Source organism: Ornithorhynchus anatinus, chromosome X5 (assembly GCF_004115215.2).
Source record: "Ornithorhynchus anatinus isolate Pmale09 chromosome X5, mOrnAna1.pri.v4, whole genome shotgun sequence".
In the NCBI taxonomy this organism is placed as follows: Eukaryota; Metazoa; Chordata; class Mammalia; order Monotremata; family Ornithorhynchidae; genus Ornithorhynchus; species Ornithorhynchus anatinus.
Window position 1 is genome coordinate 24,097,605 of NC_041753.1, and position 11,199 is coordinate 24,108,803.

Below are 11,199 nucleotides of genomic sequence, written 5' to 3' on the forward strand. Positions count from 1 at the left end.
GCAACCCATCAGAAGAGGAGTGTTACTGGTGTGGAGGAAAAAATCAGGAGAGGGGGCAAGAGGCCACTCAAACGGATTTTCCCATCAATCAGATCCGGACTAGGGAAACCAATCAGAGGGGACCCGGAGGGGTGGATCGCAAACCAAGGTAGACCAGAAACCTTTCATTTTCAAGAGGGTCATAACTTTGCAAGCCACCAAGTCGTCATGTTGCTCTTAGCCACAGTTCTCTGCACAGAGTCGGAGCTAAATGAATGGTATTGAGGCTGCTGCTGCTGACGGTAATGATGATGATGATGATGTTAGCCCAGTGACATAAACACAGTAAGGGCTCCATAAATACCACTGATTGATTCATTAATGAGGAAGAGGAGAAGGAGGAGAAGGAAGAAGAACGCAACTTCCCTCATCCATGGCACAACAGGACCCTGAACTCCACAGGTGGACATTCCCACCCCCTCAAACTGACACCCCCATCCCTCCACCCACAATCTAACCGCTCAGCATCCCCCACTGGGCCCCCTGTTAGACGGGGGCAGACCCAAAGCCACGACAGACACAGCAAAATGCGGAAAACCAATTTAATTCATCCGTTTCCTCAGAAATTCTCCCTCTGTAGTAAGCCAACACCGTTACGCATATTTCAAGCCAAATCCCCGGGTCGGGGGGAGGATTAGGAGGTGCTAAGCAGAACTAATAGCAAGAGCACTAACTCACTAGAGTAGGAGCTGTGGAGCCTTAAGGACTGCTACTGAGGCTGATCGCTTTAAATTCCATTCTTCTACCCCGCGCTCCAAATCCTCCAGCCTTCTCCTGTTGCTTTGATTACATTCAGCATGCAAAGCAGAAGGGAAGGGGGTTGGGCCTTGCTGGGTATGGCCTGACTGAGCCCCGCCCACCCTCCGCCCCACAGGCCGGGTAGCCCCTCACCCGCTTTGGCAGAAGGAAGTGATGAAGAAGACGGCCTTCTGCAGAGTACCATACTCCGCCATGGTCTTGCCGGCCTCCAGCCTTTTGCCGTTGCAGATGACGACCTGGAACTGGGGCGGCACCTCCGTCTTCTCCTGGATCATCTTCTGGACGGCGGCCACGCTGTCGGTCCTTCTGACCTGCAGCGGGTAGGTCTGGCCCTCGTGTCTGGAATCCACCAGGGTCACGTCCACCGGCTCGGGGCTCGGCCTCACCACCTTCAGGGTCAGGTGGACGGTGGTCTGGGGCTCGATGCCGTAAGCCGACAGGCTCCTCTGGGGCTTCAGTTTCTTAGCTTCTTTAAAGAGTGTCTGGTCCTCCATGGGGATCTTGGTTTTTTCCCGCACACAAAGATGTATCTGCTTCACCCTGTCCTCCGGCTTGGCCATGAAGGTCAAGGACCCCCACTGCGGGACCTGCACACACACCTGGGGAAGGCGGGGAGAGGGACCCCGTGACGGTTGAAAATGTAATAATAATTTGGGGGGGGGGGGCGCCTGCTATCATCATCATTAATGGTATTTATTGAGCACTTACCGTGTGCAGAGCACGGTACTAAGCCCTTGGGAGATTACGGTACAACAGAGTTGTATTGTAATTTACTCATTCATTTTGATTTATATTTCTATCGTATTTATATTTCTATTGTATTTATATTTATATCAATGTCTGTCTCACCAGCTAGACTGTAAACTCGTTGTGGGCAGGAAATGTGTCCGTTATATTGTTACAGTGTACTCTCCCAAAATATAATATTAGTAGTAGTAGTAGTACGGTGCTCCGCACATGTAAATGCTCAATAGATACCACTGACTGGCTAACAGAGTTGGTAGACATGTTCCCTTCCCACAAGCTTGCAATCTACTGGGCTTGCAATGTGCCAAGCGCTGTACCAAGCACTGGGATCAATTCAAAACAGTCGTTTCAGGTACCACCCCTGTCCTACATGGGACACACAGCGGGGAAGAGATCAGGTGCTGAATCCCCATTTTACAGATGAGAAAATTGAGGCACGGAGAAGTGAAGCGACTCACCCAAAGTCACAGAGGAGACTAGTGGCGAAGCCGGAATGAGAAAAGGGTGAAAACTGGTGAGGAAGGGAGAGAAGTAGGGGCAGATGGGGGTAGAGGAGGACGGGGAGAGACAGAGAGAGAAAACCAGCAATATCCAAGAGGGACAGGCTCAGAGCTAAGAGATGGGGAGATCCAAACCCAGAACGGGGGATTCTGAATGTGGGAAAGGGACGGAAGGTGAGCGTGTGGTCCCTAAATTGGATCTGAGTCACTGGACCCTTCTTGGACCCTCCCATTCCACCGTAAGGAGTGAGTGGGGGACTCACTAATAATGTAGCACATTGTGCTTACTACGTGCCAAGCACTGTACTAAGCGCCGGGATCGATAACGCTAATCGGGTCCCACGTGGGACTCACGGTCTAAGTAGGAGGGAGAACGGGGATTGAATTCCCATTTTGCAGACAAGGGAACTGAGGCACAGAGAAGTGCCTTGCCCAAGGTCACAAATCAGATACGTCACAGATCTGGCATTAGAACCCAGGTGCTCTGATGCTCAGGCCCGGGCTCTTTCCACTAGGCCACGCTGCTTCTCCATTCAGCTGCCACCCAACCCTAGCTGTCATGGGAGCAGAGAAAAAGGCTTCCAGTCCCTACTTCGGGGGACGGGGGCAGTAGCCTCCCCTGACCACCCTGCCCCCCCCCCCCCCCGCCCCCAGACCATCACACAGAGCCCCACGTTACCTTTGTGAATGCCTTCGGGCTTGGCATCGTGACACCTGGGTGTTCCGGTCAGTAGCTGCGGTGGCTGGTGCTACTTCTCACCTTGTCCCTCCCAGCAACTCCTGGGAGAGCGGAGAAGGGAAGGGTGAGTGCTGTCCAGAACTAAACTGGCCCAGGCTCTCAACTCAGCTGAATTAATCACCGTTGCAGCTCTTGGATTTTGCTTTCATTTTACACTTCGGAGGGGGAGGAAGTAGGGGAGGAGCGGAGGGTGGGATGGAGGAGGCAGAGATGAAACCCAGGCCTAGAGAACAGAGCCCCCCCATCCCGTTAGACTGGGGCTGAGGGGAGGACAGGATCTGGATTTTTCTGCATCCCTGCCCTCTAGACCATCAGCTCACCGTGGGCAGGGAACGCATCTACCAACTCTGCTGTACTGTACTCTCCCAAACGCTGAGTACATGGCTCTGCACGCAGTGAGTGCTCGGTAAATACCACTGATTGACTGATTATCCCCTGCAGTCAACGGGGGGGGGGGGCGGGGGAGGCCCTTCTGAGAGTGATGACCTGAGACGCCCCCCAACACCGGATACCCCCACCTTTCACCAACAGCCAAGTCTCTCATCTCCCCAACTCGCTAGGCATCTTCCCCGCCCCCACTTCTTTATCTCCCCAGCACAGAATTTCCACGGTGTGACCCTGCAACGAAGTAATCGGCCAAGCAGCGGTGTCGACTGAGGACTCACCGTGTGTGGAGCATTGCGTTAGGCATTTGGGACAGTCCACTATAACCCCCTATGAAAGTAGAGCTGAACCAGATAGCGTGGAATTTTAAAGCCGTGCCAACTTGGGACGGTCCCTTGATCTTTCTGGGCTTCTGACGTCCCATCTCTAAAGCCGGGATGCCCCGTCGTCATCGAGCCTCGACCTATAAAACTGGGATCAGAATCCCACCCTCTCACGGATGAAGGTGGAAGACAAAAGAGGGAACCAGTAGGGTCTAGTGGAAAGAGCCTGGGCCCGGGAGTCAGAGGAGCTGGGTTCTAATCGCAGATCTGCCCTTTATGTGCTGTGTGACACTGGGCGAGTCACTTCATTTTGCCCCTCAGTTTCCTCATCTATACAATGGGAATGAACTACCAGATCTCCCTGCCCCTTAGTCTGTGAGCTGCATGCGGAAGAGGGGGTGCGTCCAAACTGATCATCTCATATAATAATGTTGGTATTTGTTAAGCGCTTACTATGTGCAGAGCACTGTTCTAAGCGCTGGGGTAGATACAGGGTAATCAGGTTGTCCCACGTGAGGCTCACAGTTCATCCCCATTTTCCAGATGAGGTCACTGAGGCCCAGAGAAGTGAAGTGACTTGCCCACAGTCACACAGCTGACAATTGGCAGAGCCGGGAGTCGAGCCCATGACCTCTGACTCCGAAGCCCAGGCTCTTTCCACTGAGCCACGCTGCTTCCCCATATCTATCTTTCTCATATCTATCTTTCTCCTATCTATCCCCTCACTTAGTAGAGTACTTAACGAATACCATTTAAAAAAAGAGAGAGTGGGTGTGAAGGAAACCTCTTCCAACAACAACAACAACAAAAAACAAAAACCTTCCAAAACAAAAAATTCTACAGAAATGCAAAGATGTGTTGTTATCTGCTGAGATTGTAAATGATGATTTCTTTTAAACCCCTGAATCGGCCGATTGAGGAATGAGCCCGGGGAGCCCAGTCCTGTTTTCCCATGAGGACCCAGGTACAAGCACGTCATCGGTTGCCAGGCAGATTCCACCCAGACAGCGTGGCAGAATGAAGGTCAATAATCTCGCTAGTGAGCAGGGCCGATGGAGACGAGTTCCAGGCTGCTGTTGACTCCAGTCCGGTGGAATCGGTCGATCAGTGGTATTTATCGAGGGCTTACTGTGTGCAGAGCACTGGACTGAGCACTTGGGAGAGTCTAACACAACAGAGTTGGTAGACGCATTCCCTGCCTTCGATGAGCTTCCAGTCTAGAGGGGGAGCCGAGGGTCTTGGGCCGGGGAGGGAGTCCCACCCCCTCTGGAAGCTTCGGATTACTGCTCCTCCGGCCGGAAGCGTCTCTGGACCAGGTGACCTGTGAGCTCCTTGTGGGCAGAGAATGCATCTACCAACTCCCAAGTGCTTAGCGCGATGTTCTGCACACAGTAAGTGCTCAATAAATGCCATTGATCTACTGATCTGGAGGAGCAGGAACAGGAACCAGCTCAGATTAAGGTTGGGGTCGGCCCAAACGCCCGTGGTCCTGGGCGGACCTGACTGGGGAGTCCCAGATGGGGCTGAGGAGATTTCCCAAGAAACCCAACCAGTTCCTACAAGCCCTCCCCACTTCCCACCCTCTCCCCACTCCGGGCCAACCAAGGCTGAGCAGTGGGATCCAGTTCCCTCCTGCCGGTTCTTTCCCCACCAGACTGGGCATCCCCTCCCGACCCCGCTCCCTCTCCCTCCGGGGTTTCCCCCGGGGATGCTGGCCCTGGTGCGGCCCCCGCCGCCCCACCAATGGTGAGAAGAGAAGATGGGAAATCCCCAAGTGGGGTTAAAGCTGGGTCACAGGGAAATCTCTCAAAGAAATAAACTCGAGCATGGGGTGAGGAGAGCAAGAAATGAGAAACGGAATCAGATTTTTCAGTTCGTGAGTCAGAGCCATAAAGCCGTTTAACTGCCCTGCATTCGGGTCGGAGCAACTATTTCTTGGAATTGTCTCAACAAAGGTAACCAGACTGTGTGAAATAGAGCAAATGGAAGCTGAACGCGGATGGGAAAGGAGGGGAAAAGGGAGAAGACGAAAGAGGAGGGGGAAAGGGAGGGGAGGAAAGGAAAATGGAAGGGGCTTCTAATGGACCTGTGATATTTCTTAAGTACTTACTATGTGCAGAGAAGCAGTGGGTCCTAGTGGGAAGATCACCGGGCCTGGGGGGTCAGAGGACCTGGCTTCTAATCCTGGCTCCACCACTTGTATGCTGTGAGACCTTGGGCAAGTCCCTTCATTTCCCTGGGTCTGTTTCCTCATCTGTAAAATGGGGATCCAAAAACTGTCCTCCCTCTTACACTCACTGTGAGCCGCCTGTGGGACTGGGACTGCATCTGACCTGACTGACTAGTATCTACTCCAGCGTTTAGAACAGTGTTTGCCACATAGTAAGCACTTAACAAATATGATCGTCATTATTAATGTTATGCGCCCAGCACCACAGGCAGGGCTGTGATTGGCTCCCAAGTCCTCCTGTCTTGTGATCAGGGATCTCACTAGGGTCTAATCAGTCAATCAACCGATAGTATTTATTGAGCGCTTACCGCGTGCAGAGCACTGTACGAAGCATTTGGGAGAGTACGATTCAACAGAACCGGTAGACCCAATCCCTGCCCTCAAGTAGCAGCGTGGCTCAGTGGAAAGAGCGCGGGCTTGGGAGTCAGAGGTCACGGGCTCTAATCCCGCCTCCGCCGCTAGTCAGCTGTGTGACCTTGGGCAAGTCACTTAACTTCTCTGTGCCTCAGTTACCTCATCTGTCAAATGGGGATTAAAACTGTGAGCCCCACATGGGACAGCCTGATCACCTTGTATCCCCCAGCGCTTAGAACAGTGCTTTGCACAGAGTAAGCGCTTAACAAATAACACAATTAAGTAGCCTAAAATCTAGTGGGGGAGAGATACTAAAATAAATAACAGTTAGGGAAGAGAGTCCCTGCCCTGGGAGAAGGGTGAGAGTTGGGGGAGAGTGGTGATCAAGTAAGGGCACAAGCAGGAGAGTGGAGCGAATGTTTCAGTTTCTATTAAAACTTAAGATTCTGGGCCTGTGTTCTGGAGAGACTATGAGATTTACTGGACTCGGTCTTGAATTGAATATTAGCTACTGCTTTCACAGGGAAGCCAGGAGGCCTAGAGAAAAGTACACGGAACTGGGAGTCAGCGGACCTGGGTTCCAATCCCGGCTCCACCGCTCGTCGGCTGCGTGACCTTGGGCGAGTCACTTCGCTCCTCTGTGCCTCGGTTTCCTCATGTGCCGGGCACAGAATAAGCACATAACAAGTAGCACAGTGAACGAATTAAACGGTCCGAGCTAAGTCATCGACCGCTTCCTGACGACCTGGAGCCATGTGAACAAAGAAGATGGAACTTTGTTTTCTTCTCACCAGGGGATGTTATGAGTCAACCAGCCATGACCACAGGCAGAGCACAGTACTAAGCCCTTCGTTCCCTACTCCCTCCTTTCCGCTTGAGGGTGCCAATTCCTGGCCCCCAGGGGTGGGAAACTCTCCCTAGAATGGCCCAGTCTCTCCATATGGCATCGCCCGTTCCATGCCATCTCTGACCCTCCCATTTGTCCCTTCTCCCTCCCCTCTTTCCCCAGATCCGCCCCCCTTTCAGTGCTGGGAAGGGACGGGATGGCGCTGGTCGTCATGTACTGTTCACCTCCCCCACGGAGGAAGTGTCAGACATGGTAGCAGGAGAGACATGGGTTAGCTCTAAGGAAGAAGGTCCAGAGAGTGGAGGTGAGACAATAGGAGGGTACCCAAGCGAGGGTAATGAGCGCCCATCTCCGGTGGGCATCAACTGTAGAAGAGAGTCTCATCTGTCCACATTGGTTTTGGTGAGGCCCCCGCCTTGAGGCGGGAGATGGTCTTTGGGGAACCCTGCCCTAACATCCCTGACAGGGTCTACCTTACTAACCTCTCATCCTGCGGCCTAGTATAGAGCCCGGGCCCGAGAGTCAGAAGGTCCTGGGTTCTAATCCCCGCTCCGCCACTGGGCAAGTCACTTAACTTCTCTGGGCCTCAGTTCCCTCGTCCGTAAAATGGGGATTGAGCCTGTGAGCCCCGTGTGGGGAAGGGATGGTGTCCAACCTGATTTGCTTGGAACCACCCCGGTCCTCAGGACAGCGCCTGGCACATAGTCAGGCCATGGACTTAAGTGAAGGGAGAGCAGATACGGAGGTGGGGGGGAGATGATGATAATGATAACGATAATAATAATAGTGGTATATGTTAAGCACGGACTATTCATTCATTCATTCACTAGTATTTATTGAGCGCTTACTATGTGCAGAGCACTGTACTAAGCGCTTGGAATGTACAAATCGGCAGCAGATAGAGACAGTCCCCGCCCATTGACGGGCTTACAGTCCAATCGGGGGAGACAGACAAAAACAGTAGCAATAAATAGAATCAAGGGGATGAACATTTCATTAAAATAATAGCAATAAATAGAATCAAGGTGATGTACATCTCATTAACAAAATAAATAGGGTAACGAAAATATATACAATTGAGCGAACGAGCACAGTGCTGAGAGGAGGGGAAGGGAGAAGGGGGAGGAGCAGAGGGAAAGGGGGGAAAAGAGGGCTTAGCTGAGGGGAAGTGAAGGGGGGGGGTAGAGGGCGAGCAGAGGGAAAAGGGGAAGTTCAGTCTGGGAAGGCCTCTTGGAGGAGGTGAGCTCTCAGTAGGGTTTTGAAGAGGGGAAGAGGATGAGTTTGGCGGAGGTGAGGAGGGAGGGCGTTGCGGGACCGCGGGAGGACGCGGCCCGGGGGTCGACGGCGGGATAGGCGAGAACGGGGGACGGTGAGGAGGTGGGCGGCGGAGGAGCGGACCGTACGGGGTGGGCGGTAGAAAGAGAGAAGGGAGGAGAGGTAGGAAGGGGCGAGGTGATGGAGAGCCTCGAAGCCTAGAGTGAGGAGTTTTTGTTTCGTGCGGAGGTTCACTTCTCTGGGCCTCAGTGACCTCATCTGTAAAATGGGGATGAAGACTGTGAGCCTCACGTGGGACAACCCCATGACCCTGTATCTGCCCCAGCGCTTAGAACAGCGCTCTGCACCTAGGAAGCGCTTGACAAAGACCAACGTTCATTCATTAATTAATCTGGAATTTTCGGAGCCTCTTGGTTTTTCCCACTCTCCAACGTGGTTCTCTGCTGCCATCGTGTGGGCACATCGAGGGATTACAAGCCCCGGGATGGACAACCTCCACCCCCGCCCCCCCCCCCCCCCCCCGCAGCCCGTGCTCTATCCACTAATAATAATGTTGGTATTTGTTAAGCGCTTACTATGTGCCGAGCACTGTTCTAAGCGCTGGGTAGCTACTAGGTGATCAGGATGCCCCACCTGGGGCTCACAGCTCTAACAAAAACTCCTCACTCTAGGCTTCGAGGCTCTCCATCACCTCGCCCCTTCCTACCTCTCCTCCCTCCTCCCTTTCTACCACCCACCCCGCACGCTCCGCTCCTCCGCCGCCCACCTCCTCACCGTCCCCCGGTCTCGCCCATCCCGCCGTCGACCCCCGGGCCGCGTCCTCCCGAGGTCCCGGAACGCCCTCCCTCCTCACCTCCGCCCAACTGATTCTCTTCCCCTCTTCGAAACCCTACTTAAAACTCACCTCCTCCGAGAGGCCTTCCCAGACTGAGCTCCCCTTCTCCCTCTACTCCCTCTACCACCCCCCCTCACCTCTCCGCAGCTTAACCCTCTTTTCCCCCCATTTCCCTCTGCTCCTCCTCCTCTCCCTTCCCATCCCCTCAGCACCGTACTCGTCCGCTCAACTGTATATATTTTCATTACCCTATTTATTTTGTTAATGAGATGTACATCGCCTCGATTCTATTTAGTCGCCATCGGTTTCTACGAGATGTTCTTCCCCTCGACTCTATTTATCGCCATCGTTCTCGTCTGTCCGTCTCCCCCGATCAGACCGTAAGCCCGTCCAACGGCAGGGACCGGCTCTATCTGTTGCCGACTTGTTCATTTCGAGCGCTTAGTACAGTGCTCTGCACATAGTAAGCGCTCAATAAATACTATTGAATGAATGAATGAATAATCCCCATTTTCCAGATGAGGTCACTGAGGCACAGAGGAGCCTGGGCTTTGGAGTCAGAGGTCATGAGTTCGACTCCCGGCTCTGCCACTTGTCAGCTGTGTGACTGTGGGCGAGTCACTTCACTTCTCTGGGCCTCAGTTATCTCATCTGTAACATGGGGATTAACTGTGAGCCTCACGTGGGACAACCTGATTACCCTGTACTTACCCCAGCGCTTAGAACAGTGCTCTGCACATAGTGAGCACTTAACAAATACCGACATTATTATTATTATTATTATTATTAAGTGACTTGCCCAAGGTCCCACAGCGGATAAGTGACAGAGCCGGGATTAGAACCCATGACCTCTGACTCCCAAGCCCGGGCTCTTTCCACTGAGCCACGCCACCCTGCCCCTCGGTTGATTGCCCGAAACCAGCTTTCAAAATAACAGTAATAAAGGGGCTACTCTGTGCCAAACGCTGGGGGAGATACACATGAACCAGATCAGACAGGGAGTCCATTTCATAGGGGGCTCGAGGGCTAGGAGGGAGCAGGAGTCAATCCCCGTTCGACAACAGTTGAGGAAATTCAGGCCCGGAGAATGATAATAATGTTGGCATTTGTTAAGCGCTGTTCTAAGCGCTGGGGGAGATGCAGGGTGATCAGGTTGTCCCACGTGAGGCTCACGGTCTTCATCCCCATTTTCCGGATGAGGGAACTGAGGCCCGGAGAAGTGAAGTGACGTGCCCACAGCCCCACAGCTGACAAGTGGCGGCAGCGTGGCTCGGTGGAAAGAGCCCGGGCTTGGGAGTCAGAGGGCGTGGGTTCGAATCCCGCCTCCGCCACGTGTCGGCCGTGTGACTGGGGAAATCATTTCACTTCTCTGGGCCTCAGTTCCCTCATCCGGAAAATGGGGATGAAGGCTGTGAGCCCCACGTAGGACAACCTGATTACCCTCTATCTACTCCAGTGCTTAGAACAGTGCTCTGCACACAGTAAGCACTTAAATACCAACATTATTATTATTATTATTATTATTATTATTAAAGTGCCTTGTCCAAGGTCGCCCAGCAGGCAAGTGGCAGAGCCAGGATTAGAACCCAAGTCCTCTGATTCCCAGGCCTGAGCTCTTTCCACTAGGCCACACTGTCGCTCATTCGATTTAACTCATGCTTTGTGCCTTTAAAGTCCGATCCTTTGGGCTTCTATATCTCTACCTGTACAGTAGGGATCATCTCGACTCCTTCCTAACGTTACAGGGATGGTTGAAGATAAATGAGATCAGAAAGGAAAGGGGCTTCGAGTCCCTCAGAGAAAAGTCACCGCGGTCTCGAGTAACTTCCGACGTGGATTATCCCGCGGTCCGTCGGAGATTTTTAAATCCTCCAGCTGTGGGCCTGTCTTTTCCCCCACGGAGTCTCCGCAGCAGCGATTTTTTTTGGAAGCTCCCCGGATCCACGGAGTCTCAGCGACAGTGATTTTTTCCAAGCTCCCCTGAATCTGGGACGACCTCGTCTTTTGACTGGAACTAGCCAGAGCCTCAGCTCCTTCCTCCATTACTACCCAAAGGTGATGACTTTTCATTTCGAGTGTGGGAGAAGACGAGGAGTGGGGATTTTAGCGGGGACAGAGATCCTGGGAGGGACACGTTTCAAAGAGCACGCGGACCAGAAAGCCACCA

The 11,199-nt window shown here is 53.0% G+C and overlaps 1 protein-coding gene across 1 annotated transcript; it reads right to left on the reverse strand.

Moving 5' to 3' along the window:
- Positions 1-567: 567 nt before the first annotated feature.
- UBD (ubiquitin D) lies at positions 568-2,949 on the reverse strand. Its single transcript, XM_001507493.5, has 2 exons — positions 2,725-2,949; positions 568-1,397 (listed from the first exon to the last, which is right to left on the reverse strand). The coding sequence occupies exons 1-2, from the start codon at positions 2,749-2,751 to the stop codon at positions 927-929; spliced, it is 498 nt and encodes a 165-aa protein (XP_001507543.3). The 5' UTR covers positions 2,752-2,949; the 3' UTR covers positions 568-926.
- Positions 2,950-11,199: the final 8,250 nt, after the last annotated feature.